Raw genomic sequence first — 16,102 nt, 5'->3', positions numbered from 1 at the left:
AAAATATCTCCTCATTACTTGCAATTTTAGTCTTTTGTTGATCCACCTATCTCCTCTCAAACTTCCTGAACCTCACCTCATGGATCCATTCCTTCCCTTCCTGTCTCTTTCCCTACCCCTCCTAGAATAGGAAGTCCAACCTTATCCTCTCTATGGCTCTATATTGGCTCATTGGCTTTTATTGGCAAGGGAGAGAATGAATGAGAAGTAGTGTTTACACAAACTAGAGACAGGACTTTCTAAGAATAAACAGAACAGAGTTATGACCCCAGATAGTGGGATAGAGGGAACAGTGTTTGAAATGACAGAAGGGTAAACTTTACACAGGGTGAAAAATCATTATGCCTACAGGTAAAAGCACATTCATGGTCTTGCCAGGAAAACCTACACAAGAATCTTTGCTCTAGACTCTTTGGGTTTTAGCTATAGTTGAAAGGACTGCCACTATTGTGTCCATTTTGTTGTTGGCTGGGATACAGATCAAGCCATGAAGCACATGCTGGCTTCAAAACCTTAGCTTCCTCTAACCCAGCTTCTCAAGTACCAAGTCACATCTATGCTGACTAGTTTCTTGTCAACCTGACACAGCATCTGCGAGTTAGACTTGACAGTCATCAGGAAGAGTGAAGCTCAGCCGAGGAACTGTTTAATCCAGGGTGGCTTTCAGGCAAGTCTGTCCTTTGTTCTTGATTAATGATTGACATGGGAGGGCCTAGCTCACTGTAGGATGTGCCATCATTGGTCTCTTGGTTTGGGGTGGCATAAGAAATCAAGCTGAGAAGTCACATGGAGCAAGCAAGTAAGCAGCACTCACTCATGGCCTCTCACTCAGTTTCAGCACTGAGTTCCTGCCCTGGCATCCCTCAGTGATGGACTGTGTTTGGGAAATGGAATTCAAACAAATCCTTTCCTCCCCAAGTTGGTGTTACGCAGTGTTTTATCACAGCTATAGAAACCTAAGGAAGTTAACAACAAATAAATATTTCTTTACCCCTAGAAGCCTAAGGAAGATAACTAATGGGCAAAGGTTTCTCTGCCCAGCAAGGTTTTCCCATGGTTGGTCCTCCATTTTCCTTGTGCAATAGTCTCTGGACACATGACAAATTCATCATCTTGTTTGATCTTCTCCGTCTGTCCCCACTGAGAAGAGATCTGTTCCATCTGGGATAATCCCACACTGGGGAACAGAGTGCCAGTTGTCAAATTGGCAGTGCAGGTAAAATTCTCCAGCCAGTTTTAAGGAGCCAAGAGTTATGGCAGGATAGCTCTTAGGTCAGGCCTACCTGAAGTCTGTTCCTGGATTAGAGTCTGTCTGTCCTGTGGGTGATGTGATACCATCTCAAATGTTGCTAAACTTCTTTTTCCTTATGATGCCTTTCCTCATAATGGTAACAGACTTCAGTTAAAAAGCTCTCAAACAAATGACAGCAACTTCATTTATTTCATTTCTTTCCATTCCTGTTGGTATTCTGTGCCTGTATGTCTATGTGCTGTGTGCATGCAGTTCCTGTAGAAGTCATTAGAGCATATGGGATTCCTTGAACTGGATTATGTCAGGCTGTGAGCCTTCATGTATATACTGAGAACTGAACCTTGGATCCTGGAAGAGCAGTCAGTGTTCCCAACCCCTGAGCCATCTCTCCAACTCCAAAGTGCAATGACTTAGAGAATACTGCTGGTGTCCTCCTTAGGTGTCCAGTACCTTTCAATTCTTTAAAGGCCAGATTTGAGTGCACAATATGAGGCCATGATATGCCATGAACCTCTGCTTAGAATTTCATGGTACTTTTGTGAAACCTTACAAACTTAGTGCTGGTGACAGGTAGACTTTTACAATATAAATGTTTCATCCTGTATATGAACTAGCATAGTACTACCTTGTCAAGGAGAGTAGGTATAGAGAGGAAAACCTGATTGGCAGTTTTATCTCTAAATAGCATTGATGAAGAATACCAGAATTGTCCAGAAATCTCCTATAGCCTCAGATTTTTCAAACCTTACTTCAATGAGTTTCTTAAATGCTTTAATGTCCCTTCTAGGCCATCATACACCAAAGGTCATGAAAAGAAAAAATGAGTAGGGAAAAGGGGAATAGGAACCTCTTTAGTAAATTCTTTGGGGGCGATTCCAATCTTCCATGTCTGGATAGCAACAGTTGAGCTCACAAGAATCAGCAGTGGTATTTCGTGGCAGGGCCTCACGGTTTCTTCTGGATCAATCAGCCAATGTGCCTGAGTTCTTGGAAGTGGCAAGAAGCCTCTGGAATATCAGGAGAAGTTCTTTTGTGCGTTTCTCTCTATGAAGTCATGAAAAAATTAATCAGGGGAGAAGGCAAGGTGAACTTATGCCACAGTGCCCTCTACTGTTTGTTGTGGTTCATTTATCCCTTTCCAAACATCAGGTGACTGTCAACTTTTTGCTGTAGTAAAACATCACATGCCCTTAGCCAGGCAGCCTCCAGAAAAGAATAACCTGTCTGCCTCAGCAAAAACATCCTCATAAAACAGTGTCCCGAAACACATCACATGACGAAACTGAGTCCTCAATGAAACCAGAAATATCAACTTCACACTTCAATGGCCCTTTGGTGTGTTGGAGTCCAGATATAATGAAGATTTTTATATATTCATGAAATAGTACTCACTGGTTTCTTAGCATTACTTACACAGAACCATATAAACTGGTGCAGAACATACAAAGTTCAGACACACAGCTGAACCCCCTGCTAATCACTCAGCCATAGGTTATTAAAGCAGTTCCTTATAAAGTGGTCATTTCCAAGACCTCAACAACAGATAGTTAAACAAACCTTGATAAGGTAATTCATAATGAGCCAAATGCCTTAAAAAGTCTGTGAAAAACCTAAGCAATTAATTGGGTTTTCTGATTTGTTTATGTTATTTTTATTCCCTCTCTCTGTCTCTGTCTCTCTGTCTCTGTCTGTGTGTGTGTGTGTGTGTGTGTGTGTGTGTGTGTGTGTGTGTGTGTGGGTATGTGTGTGTGTGTGTGTGTGTGTGCATGCACATGTGTATACTGTGTGGGCCAGAGAAAAGCTTCAGGTGTCTTCTCTCTGATACTATTTTTGGAATTTTCTTACGAAACAGTAAACGGTAACAAAACCCAGAAACTTCTTCCGGCTAAGAAGTGAAGCATTAGTTTTCTAAACAGAGTCTGAAAAAAATAAAATAACCTTCGTAGAAGTCAGAAAGTATTTAAACAGTTTTTGAACACTAATTAAAATTACCATATATCAAACAATAAATAATTAATAAAAACAATGAATAGCAATTAGTTAAAAATTGATATTGTTTAACATGCATCCAAAATTATTGATATTAAGAAATCATCAGCTATAAATTAATTTTTGATTGATGGTTATTAAAGGTTAGCAGAGGATTAATTGTTAGCCAATAGTTATTTATTAATGTTAATGAATACTAAATTACTACTTAATTATTACTTAACAATTAATGTCAAATAATACTTAATTGTTAGACAAACAAAATTGTTTGTTTATGTGAAATAAATAAATGTTAGCCAATAAAACTAAATTAACATTAGCCAATTAAAGTTATTTATTAATGTTAACTAATACTTAACTATTACTTAATGATTATTTAATACTTAATGTTAATAAATGCTGAATTCTTAGCCTACAATTAATTATTAATAACTAATAACTATTAATTGTTACTAATTTTGGAAATTAATCTTTCTTAAGTAGTATTTGCTGTTACTAATGTTCATAAATGATCAAATATAATGCTTAATTGATGCATTATTGATCAGTTAATCAATCCAAATTTTTAATGAACAACTATTAATTAACAATGAAAGATTAATTTATACTCAAGTGTTAGCCAACAGACAATTATTAATTGTTGTTAATGTTGATTATTTATTATCAATTAATAATTGTTTGTTGGTTATTGATTAGTGGATTGTTGTTGCTGTTCTTGTTGTTGTTACTCTTTCATGTGGAGAGACAACTCAAAAGAACTGCTGCTATTGCAGAGGACCTAGGCTCTGTTCCCAGCAACCACACAGCAGCTCACACCCAGCTGGAACTCTGGTTCCATAGGATCAGTTGCCATCTTCTGGCCTCTGTGGGCACTACACGAATGTGGTGCTTAGACATACATGAAGGCAACACATCATAGTAGGTCACATTAAAACTGAGATGTATCCAATTGGGGTGCAGACAACGTCATGCTGGTAGGAAATATTAAAGGCTTTTAAGAAGACTAAAACACAGGGAAATTGAAGTCTCTCTGGGGAACATTTAGAAGAACAGAAAATGAAGACAAGGAAAAACAAAAAAATACATTAGGGACCTGAGGGGAAAATACGAAAGAAGTCATGAAAGCCAACTACTCTTTTTTAGGGGGAAATGAATAAAGTCAAAACTCTGACAACACTGGTAAGAAAGTAAAATTATGAACTAAAAGGAAGAATTTTGTTTAATACCTCCTAGACATTAAAAGACAAACAAAAAAAAATGTCTGGGCATGGTGGTGAATGCCTTTAACCACAGCACTCAGCAGGCATAGGCAAGAGGATTGCTATGACTTTGAGACCAGATAGATCTACATAGAGAGTCCCAGGCTAGTCAGGTCTACACAGTGAGACCCTTTCTCAAGAGCAGAAAATCAGTTTATGACAAAGTTTGCAAATTCTCATGAAAAGAATGGAGTCTCAGCACACAACACACTCCATTAAAACTGAGACCATCATAAACTGTGTTGGTCACGTTGACTATGGAAATTTCTTTGAGCAAGGCCAGACTCACCCTCCAGGCCTAGAGAGAGAAAATCCTGAGACGAAAGTAAAGAGCAGAGTGTATGTCTCAATGGTGTCTCAGACAGGGTAGTGACCTGGTGGGGATCTGCAGAAATATAACTTAAAAAGCAGCCTTGAAGCTCACCAAGTCATTCAAGGTGCTTGGTGTGTAGCTGGACCACTCTGTCCTAACACAGTGCTAGAGAACTGGCTGAGGCTCTGGCCAGGGTCTGCCATTTGTGGGTAGAAGATTCAAGCTGGTTTCACAGACCTGTCTCACATCTCCATGCTTACAGAAATGCATCATGCTGTCCTCTCACTGTCATGGAGAAGTTTAACCATGTCTGCTCACAATGGAACAGTGTGATCTTAGATCTTATTACCATTTGCAATCTGAGAAGAGTGAGTCGGTGGCATGCCCTGGACAGCTCTGCTGATGAAGTGACTATTTTAGTGCATTATCTAGGGACCTCAGTATTCATCAGAGAAGACAGTTCAGATATGGAGTTTAGTCAAAGAGTTTTATTCTCTATTGGCTGGCTATTGACCACACTGGGTATCTGGTATCCCAGTGTAGCCCCACGCCTTTCTCAGGGTGAGCTTTAAAGCACAAAAACGACATCTTGGGTTAACATACTTCAGTTAGCAAGAAGAGTTAGCCAGAATTAGAATTTTAGAAGTCAAAAGCAAGGTGCGTACAGAGACTTTCTCAGAACTTTGGACTTTGATGGATTAGACTTTTGTTTTAGGCGGGTGGTCGCTCTGTGTATATCTTGAGCCTTATGGCCTGAATGGAACTGTTATCATGGAATCAGGTGTGCTAAGGTCTGAAGCCCTGCTACAACCAGGATGTAGTTGGGCTGCCTTCATCTCTATGTTTGGTGCTAATGGATTTTAAACTGCAAGTTGAGACACTGAAGTTTCTTGTCTTCAATTGGTTGTTGTTTTATCAATAAAGATGCCAGTGGCCAATGGCTGGGCACTGGGTGGGACACTTAGAGTTGTGAGGATAGGATGGAGAGAGAATCAAGTGGATGGGAGAAGAAGAAGGGAATGCAGTAGCAGCAGGAGATAAAGCCAACCAGCCATGTGAGTTTTTGAGTAAAGTACCACTGGCCACATACCCACTAAACCTGGGGTCACAGTGGAAAGTTTAGGAGTGCCCAACCTTTGAACTAGTCAAGGCATTTTAATATTAACCATCTGAGTGTCCTTGATGGCTCCTGGGTACATGTTTGAGATCCGCTGGGAGCACGAAGCTGTGCAGTCAAAAACTCAGAGAAACATCTCTGCAGTGGATCAGGAATAGGAGCTCATGTTAGTACTACTGTTGAAACTTCATTTCCCCAAATACAAGTAAAACTATAATGTGGACAAATATGAACAAGTCCTAACAGAGAGTCAAATTCCTATGTCTTCAGGTTGGAGAATTGCTGCTCCATCAGTAGCAGCTGGTGGATTCCAAGAGGCACATAATGAAAAGATCCACAAATCCTGCCTGTGTTGCCATCCCTGTGGGAGGGATTCCACTCTCCTCACAGATGTGGGGGATTGCAGCTAACTTAATGAGGGACTGTCCTAAATCAGAGAATTCTGTGTTCCTTCGGAGACCCTCCAACTGCCTGTGGGGAACAGGATAAGGACAACTTTTCAAGAGTTGAAAAGAGTGAGTTCCAGGAAAACCAGGGTTATACTGAGAAACCCTGTCTAGAAAAAAGATAATAATAATAAAGCAAAGCAAAACAAAACAAAAAAAAAAAAAAAGAAAAAAAGTACATTATCTTTTGGTGAATTAGGTTCTTATTGGTGCTAGCTAGATCCCTGAACTACCAAACTGGCTAAACCATTTAAGGAAAAAAACAGGGCATGTCTCCACCTAGAGGGAGATACCATTTTTTTTCCTTTAAACTGTTTTGGTTTTTTATTTTTATAATTATATTTCTGTATGTATGGGTATATTTAAGCTAATCTGGGTTATCAATGTAACTGCATCTCTAATCAATTAACACCAATGCAGTCAGGCACTGGCGAGGGATTTTATTGATTAGCTCATTTGAGGTGGGGAGAATAACCTTACATCTCCAACACACCGGTTCTGGTGGCAGCCCAGACAAACGAACATGGAAAAATGAAGCTTTTGGTTTTAGCCTGCTTGCCCTTCCTCTCTCTGGAGTTAGATTCTGCTTTGGGATTTCAATGGAGACTCTCTAGGAATTGCCTAGGACTTCAGCACTAGATAGGGATGACAGAAATAAACAGTATTGTGGATTATGCAGCCACCACATCCTTGGACTTTCCATAAGAAGAGAGCCTTTGTTGGGATACCTGTACCACAGCCTGTGAAACACCATAATAGAGTTTCTGAATAAATGTTTATGCTTTTGAGCATGTGTGGCATGTGAGTGTGCATGTGTGTGTGTGTGTGTGTGTGTGTGTGTTCCATTCGTGTAGTTCTGTACCTTAGAGAGGCCTGAGGAAGGCAGGGGTTTTTGTCTACATATATGTCTGTGCAGTAAGTGCAGACAGTGTCTGAAGGGGCCAGAAACAGGTGACAGATCCCATGTGCAATTAGAGTTAACATGTGGTTTTGAGCCATAGTCTGGATGCTAGTTATCAAACCCAGGTCCTCCACAAGAACTGCCCGGGTTTTTAACCATTAAGCCATCTCTCCAGCCCATCTTTATGTTTCACAATATATTTCTAGAGTTCAGTTAGTGTGGTGGTTTGAGTGATGATGGCCCCCATAGGCTCATATAGTTGAATGACTTGGTCCCGAGTTGGTGAAAAGGTTTTGGGAAGAATTTAGAGGTGTGTCTTTGTTAGAGCAAGGGTTTCAATTCCAGTAAACTTTGAGGTCTCAGAGGCCCATGCTAGGCCCAACAACCTCTCTCCCTCCCTGATGTCTGCTTATGGATCAGATGTAAGCTCTCAGCCACTGATCCTTCACTATGCTGCCTACCTGTTGCTTAACATGGTAGTCAAGGACTCACACCTTGAAACTGTAAGCAAGCCGCCAGCTTTAACCTTTTTTTTTTGTCATAATGAAGACTTTACTGAAAACACAAAACAGGCGAACCAAGGATTACAGAAAAGGAATGTGGACACATACCAAAACAAAACCAAACAAAAAGAGAGAAAAAGAGAGGGGATGGGCCAGCTTTGGTGGCTCATGCCTTTAATCCCAGCACTTGGGAGGCAGAGGCAGATGGATTTCTGAGTTCAAAGGCAGCCTGGTCTACAGAGTGAGTTCCAGGACAGCCAGGGCTACAGAGAAACCCTGTCTTGAAAAACCAAACAAGGGGTTGGGGTTTAGGGAGGTGCAGAGAGAGCAGGGTGGTAGTTGGGGAGAGAGGATGGGTTGTTTTGTTTTGTTTTGTTTTGTTTTGTTTTGTTTTATTCTTCCTGTTTCTTTAAAAAGGCAACACAAGGAAAAATACATGCAATAGGCAACCAACATTTGTTCCCAAGTAGGAACATAAATAGGGCAGAATCCAAAAATCTAGTTCTCTTTTCAAAAAGAAAGGGGAAAAAAGGGGGGGTGGGAAGGAAAGGAAAGGTAGAGCATGTGGCTGTGCGCCCCTTAGAGCCCCTACTCAGAGGTACAAAGGAGCACCCTAGCATGGACTGGAGGTACAGAGGCAGCAAGAGCGCGGGGGTCGTGTGCGAGGGGTCCCCATCCAGAGTTAAGGGGCAATCCAGAAACCTCTTCTCCAACTGCCGCCACAGCAATTCCAAGCATGCGCCCTGCACTACAGCTCAGTATGCCTGGATCTTGTGCTGGGGGCAGCAACTGGCAGTCTGTGTCAATGTGGCTGAGGACTTTCTGTTTGAGCTGTCTCTCCTGCTCCCACAGCAGGCTGGTGGTGGATGCCAGCTCAGTGTTCTGGCTTTGAGGGTCTTGACTTTCTCCTCCAGACGCGAGATATCCTCCACCTGGCATTTGTGGCATTTTTTGAGGCAGCCGTGCGGTTGGGAAACCTCTTGTGCCACGCCTAATGCGTTACTGCATGTCCAAGCAGATGTGTGACAGCATAGGGATGTCGCCAAAGCTTGGCACATCTGGCACTGTCTGAGGCTCCTCCTTGAGCTCAGCAAGGAGCTGTGGATGCTGAGGTGGCAACAGCCTTGAGCGTCCCTTGGCAACGAGAAGGAAACTGGCTCCACAGTGAAGGCTATGGTGGCTGCGTGCCCCACAGTGCCCAGCGCCACCAGCGAAACTGCTCAGGTTGGCATAGACCGGGGTCTCCGTGGCCCCGAGGATGGCCAGCAAGTCGGTGGGCACGGCGTGGGGGTGGGGGGAAGGGCGGGAGCCCCTGAAGGGCCGCGGTGGCCACACCCAGCTGGCTCTGCTTGTGCAGGTCAGCCAGGGCCTTGATGAAGCCCCTGAGGTACTCCTGCTTCTAGCTGGCTGCCACCATCAGATAGAGGAACTGCTTAATAGTCCGGGTAGTGGTCACCAGCCCGTTGGACTGGATGATCAGCCCCTCCAGCTACAGTGGCGCGAGTTTGAGCAGACCATAGGCCAGTGAAGCCAGCAGACCTTCTGGGGCGACAAATGGGCTCAGCAAAGAAGGGGCAGTGGCCTACCCTGGTTACACTCCCTGTACCTTCTGCTCCACCAGGCGCCCCAGGGAAAGCATGGCCCAGAGGCATGAAGCCACCACCCCCTGGGAAACCAGTAACACAAGTGAGGTTCCACACACACTCAGCTAGGCCACTCAGTGCCTCCTAGCCATAGAAGGGCTTTTCCATCCCCACATCCCCTCTGAGCTCTGCTCCTAGGAGTGGGGCCACAACCTCCTGGGGTGACCAGTATGCACTCCACCCATTGCCCATCCTGTACAGACCTGCTCAGATGCCAGCCTCTCTCGCTTTTTTTTATAAGTTTTCCTTTGTCATGGAGTCTCTTTACAGCATTAAAAATAATTGGCTAAGACAGACTTACTAAAACCTTGCAAGGAAAGAACAGAATCCCTCTGTACAGTGTCTCTACCCTGCACATTGCTCTTTCCAGCTAACTTGAGAAGGCCTTTCTACTTAACACAGCCAAGGACTGACACGGATGGGATATAATTACCCAAAGAATTTTGTGACATTGGGTTCCACTCTTGCTGTTGTGCATCTGTGGTCCTTAAACATATATCCCTTACAAAACACAGTTTTCTTTCTTTCTTTCTCTCCTTCTTTCTTTCATCTTCAAAAAGTATCCTACAAACAAATCCTACCATATGAAAGAGATCCTCTGTGCTATCCTTCTTGCAGACTGGGGACCAGGTGTTCAAGCACAGGAGCCAAAAGGGCAACATTTCCCATGCAAACCATCACACACACAAAATAGCCTCACAGGATGAACCAATGAGTTTGTGCACATTAGTTACAGGAGTATAGGAAAAGGAAGAGTCACTGGGTAGGGAATCCTTGAAGGCAGACACATCACTAAACAGCCCATAAGAGCCTAGATACAGACTCACATAAACAGCAATCATGGAGTTCTTTCCCTGTCAGGCAGCTAACCAAGTCAGGGTCAATTCCCACCAGTACTTTAACTTCTTCCATAACCTTGGGCACAGTGAGGAGAATGAATCTTGTTCCAGTTCTAAGCTGAGAAGTATCTGTATTACTAAGAGGTCTCAGGAGGCACATGAGAAAGATCTTATACATGTGTCAGATACCCACTTAATGCTTCCCTCTTCACTGCAAAGTCTTCCCAGAACCTGCTCCTGGACCCCACCCTTTCATTAACCCCTTCCTTATGTTCTCCCTTTCTGTGTAGAGGCCATGTTCTCTATGTAGTCTTTTAATCCAGGTGTCCACAAATGTATCTTCAGGGGCACGTCATCCAATGATCCAAGCAGCTCCTGGGCTGGAGAACACTCTGCCAGAAGGATAAACAAGTTTGTACTTCTCAGGATCACAGTACACACCTGTAATCCCACCATTGAGGGCAGTGGTTCTCGACCTTCCTATTGTTGTGACTCTTCAACACAGTTCTTGCTGCTGTGGTGACCCTAGCATATATTCTTTGCATTGATATCTTATAACTCTAATATTGCCATTCTTATTAATCATAATGTGTATATATACAAAAACGCATTTGACCCACAGGTTGAACTCCACTGATTTAAGGGATTGAATTGGAAGGATCTGTAGATCAAGGGTTGCACAATGGGAGGATCTGTACATCAAGGGCAGCACAAACTGCAGGGTGAGCTCCAAACCAGCCAGAACTCCATAGTGAGACTCTGTGAACACTGCATTCCAGGATTATTTGCTGTGTGCTCATCTATGCTCTGTTTCAGATTCATTGACACTTCTTCTTTCCTGACAGTTGATCACAGCTAGTAATAGCTGCTTAAGGTGATATTCAAAACTGGCCTTGACCTAATTTTGTGTGTGTGTGTGTGTCTCTGTGTGTGTGTGTGTGTGTGTGTGTGTGTGTGAGTGTGTGATGGCCTCTATATGCTTGTCCAAGGGGGTAGCACTATTAGAAGGTGTGGCCTTGTTGGAGTAGGTGTGCCACCATGGGTGTGGGATTTTAGACCCTCATCCTAGTTGCCTCAAGGTGAGTATTCTGCTAGCACCGTTCAGATGAAGAGGTAGAATTCTCAGCTCCCCCTGCACCATGCCTGCCTGGATGCTGCCATGCTCCTGCTTTGATTATAATTGACTGAACCGATGAAATTATGAGCAAGCTCCAGATAAATATTCTTTATAAGAGTTGCCTTTGGGCTGGAGAGATGGCTCAGCGCTTAAGAGCACTGACTGCTCTTCCAGAGGTCATGAGTTCAATTCCCAGCAACCACATGGTGGCTCACAACAATGTATAATGGGATGCCCTGTTCTGGAGTGTCTGAAGATAGCTACAGTGTACTCACATATAAAAATTAATAAATCCTAAAAAAAAAAAAGTTGCCCAGGTCAAGGTATCTGTTCACAGCAGACAACCCCTAAGACAGTGTGTGTTTTCATGTGTGTTTGTGTTTGTAAATATGTGTGTACATGTGTGTACATGCTAGTTTTGTGTCAACTTGACACAGCTGGAGTTATCACAGAGAAAGGAGCTTCAGTTGAGGAAATGCCTACATGAGATCCAACTGTAAGGCATTTTCTCAATTAGTGATCAAGAGGGAAAGGCCCCTTGTAGTTGGGACCATCTCTAGGCTGGTAGTCTTGGTTCTATAAGAGAGCAGGCTGAGCAAGCCAGGGGAAGCAAGCCAGTAAAGAACATCCCTCCATGGCTCTGCATCAGCTCCTACTTCCTGACCTCCTTGAGTTCCAGTCCTGACTTCCTTGATGATAAATATCAGTGTGGCATTATAAGCTGAATAAATCCTTTCCTCCCCAACTTGCTTCTTGGTCATGATGTTTGTGCAGGAATAGAAACCCTGACTAAGACACCCACTTTCTGCCTCACCACCTGCTTGCTTTCCATGCTTCCAGGGTGAACTGTGAGGGTCCCATTTCTGAGATCACACTGTTTGGCTCAAAGATGCAGTCCACAGTAACATAAGTAGATTATACCACTGGGGAAAAGAACAATATCCTTTAAGAAGAGTAAACAATTCATTTTATTAATATCCAAACACAAATAAAAACCCAACAATGAAAAATAGAACCCAACAAAACAATAAGGTATTTTCTATAAAGAAATAATATAAGCTTAGGTGGGGAACCTCATCTGGGTAGAACTCTGCAGATCATTCTCCTAACTATATGTCAACCTCAGGCAGAGGGAAAACAAAATCTGGTGTATCTATGGGCACAGTGTAAGACACAAATAATGGCCTGGCAGGTGAAACATCTGCAGCCTCATCTGCTGCCACATCTGCATGTGAGTGTGTATGAACTGATGTGGGCAGATCTTGATCTAAAGTCGGAAGCAGCTCTATTGCAGCTTTTGGTTCAAAGGGATCCAGAACTGCACTTTTCACAAGCTCAGTGTCCTCTTGGGATTGCTTGTCTCCCTGTGGCTCTGCCATAGAAGCTGGCCTCAGAGCCAGAGTGTCCTGCCTCCCAGAGACATCCTGTTCTGTGGGATCTGGAGTTGTTGCACAACCTAAAGGCAGAAGGAGACAGGCTTTTAGTGGAGACAACCTAGCATGGGGGGAGTTTCCCCAAGATGCTGTTGATGGACACACAGGGCCTTTTCATGCTAGAGGATCCCCAGACCTCTCCTCTTACCTGACTGCAGTCCAGTCCTTGCATCATTTTAAACTCTTGAGAATACCCTGGTGAAACCCACCACCAAAATCCCCTCCTACCTTGCATAGCAGCCAACACCAGACCTTCTCACCTTCCTCAAGGTTAAGGGCGATAGACTCCTGATGCTTAAATATGGAGAGAGGCTCCCTGGCTTGGGTATCTACGTCTCCACAAGGCACATTGAGCCTCACGTACTCCGTGAACTGACTCAAAACAGCCAGGTCTGGGGATTCATAAAAATCCTGGGGGAATTTCTGAAACCAGCCGAACAGAAAGCAGAATATGGCACTGGGGAAGAGAAGGTTGGAGGGAAGTTGAGTCAGAAGCCTGGCCTCAATTATCAAGAAGGGCAGTGTGCCCCATTAGACGAGGCAATGCCCAACAGCCTATGTACTAGGAGCATAGTTGTCAGGAGTGTGTGTCTGTGTGCACAGGACTCCAGACACTTTCTGTCCCTTGGAGGACATATGGGGCTATCTGGGCTGGGCTGTAGTGGGGATGGATTCTCTCAGGGCCCTTTAGTTTCCTTCCATCCCTCTGACCTCAGAACTAAGGAGCCTATTGCTGCCCTCCATTTTTCTCCACCTGCAGGTGAAGTCTCAGCTACCATCCCACTGGGGGGAAGCCCCAAAGCAGGGTACTTGGCATGTGTTTAGTCCTCAGCAAATGCCCTACCCGACTGTACAAATAGGCCCTTATCTCCCTCTTCCACTTCCAACTCCATAGATGGGCTCTTACCTGTCTCACCCCATACCCACACTTTTGCACCCATGGGCTCTTACCTCCCGGTCACCAGAAGCCCACTCACCTCTTAGTTTTCTGGTCTTCAATGCAGTCAGGACGGAAGGATGCATACCTGTGGCATTTCATGAGGGTGTCACCCTAAGGCCTTGTGTCCCCAACCTACTAATAGATCTACCAGGAGCTACATGAATCTGAACACTTTAGAAAGGAAACACAGATCCTGGGGTCTCTCCGCACTGTTCTGACTTCCATGCTGAGATCACAGGTCTTCAGAGATCCTCACACAATGGGGTGGAGGCCTAGCTGTCCCTGCCAGGGTTGTTGGTTGGTTCCAGGCTTCTTGTCCCCTACCACCCCAATCCTCAGGACCCTTCTCAGGTTCCATTGAATACTTATATGTCAGATAAGCCCTAGAAACTTTTATACAAATGGGAAAGGAGCTCTTTCCTAGGCACAAGAAAGGGTGATGTTTTACATTCCATGGGGACAGTGCAAGACACAAACTAGAGCCCCCACCCCCCAACCCTGAATGTGTCCAGGTCACTTTGCAGGTTCAGACCCAGGACGAACAACAACACTGCCAGGGTCCAATCGCACTTGTTCTATGGGAGCACAGAGTCCTGGAGAAGAGCAGAGCTCTCCTAACACCTATGTTGGCTACAGCCACTCACGTTTTCATCAGCAGGTCCAGCACCTCCCAGGTGGTAGCATACGTTCGGTACATGGCAACAAAAATGTCCAGACAGAGGTGGTCGCGGTTTTGAATAGCAGCTGGTATGTAGTCAATCATCTGTTGAACGTATTCTCGACTCTTGTAGTTGAATCTGGGGTGATTGGGCATAGAGTCTGGCTCCTGTTCATTTTCACAACAGACCTAGGAAGGCAGAAGGGTCTAAATGTGAACACTCTGAGAGACATCAGCAATCCATTACCGAAGAGTGATCAGTAAGCATAAAGAATGTTCCTTAGTGTCTCATGGGAACACACACCCAGGCAGGGACCTCAGGGAAGCACGGGGACAAACAAAAACGTTCCTAAGGCTTTCCTGTGTTACCTTCGGCTCACTGCGGGAAGCATGCCTGAAGTGTGTCACAGGACGAATCAAACATCTCCAAAAGCGGCCAAGCCAACTCCTCTTGGCTTTTTTGTGGCCAGAGCTTCTACAAGTCTGGAAACAGCAGAACATCCTGTTCCCTCAAGGGCCTCCAGACAAGTAAGTCAGGAAAGGCTACTGCTGGCCTCTGGTTACCTGGTAACCAGCATTCAGAGTTCCATCTGGACTGTTAAGTAAGTAAGGTCACATCCTGTGTTCCCCAGCTGGAGCCCCTACTCAAAAGCTTTCTCTAGTGGTTACCAGTACCGCACATTGTTGTCCTCCTGTCTTCCATAGGTACAACAGGACACAGTGCCACCCATAAGGTCATGCCTCTACACTGTCCTGGGAAGCCTGGCTTCAGGGAGACCCTCAGCTGTGAGAAAGCAGGCCGAAGTTTCCAAACCATCCCCTCTGTACCACAAGCATCCCAGGAAGAAGCTGTTTCCTCTTAGGGTCTTCTCACTGTCCTGACCTTCTCCCTGCAGATCATTCTAGCATGGGTTTCCTAGTATGTCATCCTATGTATATGATCACATATGCCCTATACCTGGGACATCTCCAAATAGAGTTACCAGAGGTAAAGGCGCACATAGGCACTTGTGCTCATTCACATACATGTACATGAAAGCAAAGGCATACACAAACACACAAACACACATACACACAGGCCCAGGCCCAGGGGCACACAGAGCATCCTTTTACACATGACTAGGAGCATGTCAGTATAGAAAGGCCCCTCCAAGGTGATCATTATGGTTATTTGGTGGAGGTTACTGTGGGGACAACAAACTTTAGCAAAGTGTATGTATGTGATCATCTTTAATTGTGCCTTTCTCTTAGGGGAGTGGGTGGGGCTCCTCTCCTTTTCCATGTGTTCTAGTGTTTTCCCTTTTGGACTTCCACAGGCCTCAGTGTGCTGCTTCTGTGTTCCCCAGGCAATGGCTGACTGGGTTCTGGTTTGCAGGGTGTCCCATGCTGCTCACTATAACATTCCCTACCCTGAGGAAAAACTATGCACAAACATTGAGACTTTGGAAGGGTTTCCATATCCTATTTCTATGATGAGTGCTATAAAATAAATTTAAAGATCAATTTTTATTATAGAAGAAAAATGAGAACCATAATCTATCAATGCAAACACAGATGAAGGAGTAAGGAAAAAGAGAGAAATGTTTGTGGTTCCTAGATTTTAAGAAACATCAAAAAAATCATATTGGTATACACACCATGAATCACTCTTGGGAAGGAGACAAGATCAATGGAGTTCAATAGGGGTCAAAG

The 16,102-nt window shown here is 44.2% G+C and overlaps 1 protein-coding gene and 1 pseudogene across 1 annotated transcript; both read right to left on the bottom strand.

Moving 5' to 3' along the window:
* Positions 1-8,368: 8,368 nt before the first annotated feature.
* Positions 8,369-9,432, bottom strand: LOC147003295 (transcription factor JunD-like; annotated as a pseudogene).
* Positions 9,433-12,451: 3,019 nt separating this feature from the next.
* LOC147003294 (ral guanine nucleotide dissociation stimulator-like) lies at positions 12,452-14,920 on the bottom strand. The gene is made up of 5 exons (XM_085841842.1): positions 14,780-14,920; positions 14,397-14,599; positions 13,790-13,837; positions 13,073-13,269; positions 12,452-12,835 (listed from the first exon to the last, which is right to left on the bottom strand). The coding sequence occupies exons 1-5, from the start codon at positions 14,909-14,911 to the stop codon at positions 12,489-12,491; spliced, it is 927 nt and encodes a 308-aa protein (XP_085697968.1). The 5' UTR covers positions 14,912-14,920; the 3' UTR covers positions 12,452-12,488.
* Between the last annotated feature and the right edge of the window lie 1,182 nt (positions 14,921-16,102).

Source organism: Mus caroli, unplaced genomic scaffold, assembly GCF_978045245.1.
Source record: "Mus caroli unplaced genomic scaffold, Mus_caroli_1 scaffold_8, whole genome shotgun sequence".
NCBI classification, from domain to species: domain Eukaryota; kingdom Metazoa; phylum Chordata; class Mammalia; order Rodentia; family Muridae; genus Mus; species Mus caroli.
The sequence above is the reverse complement of the archived record's forward strand: the minus strand, read 5'-3'. Positions and strand labels throughout refer to the sequence as shown.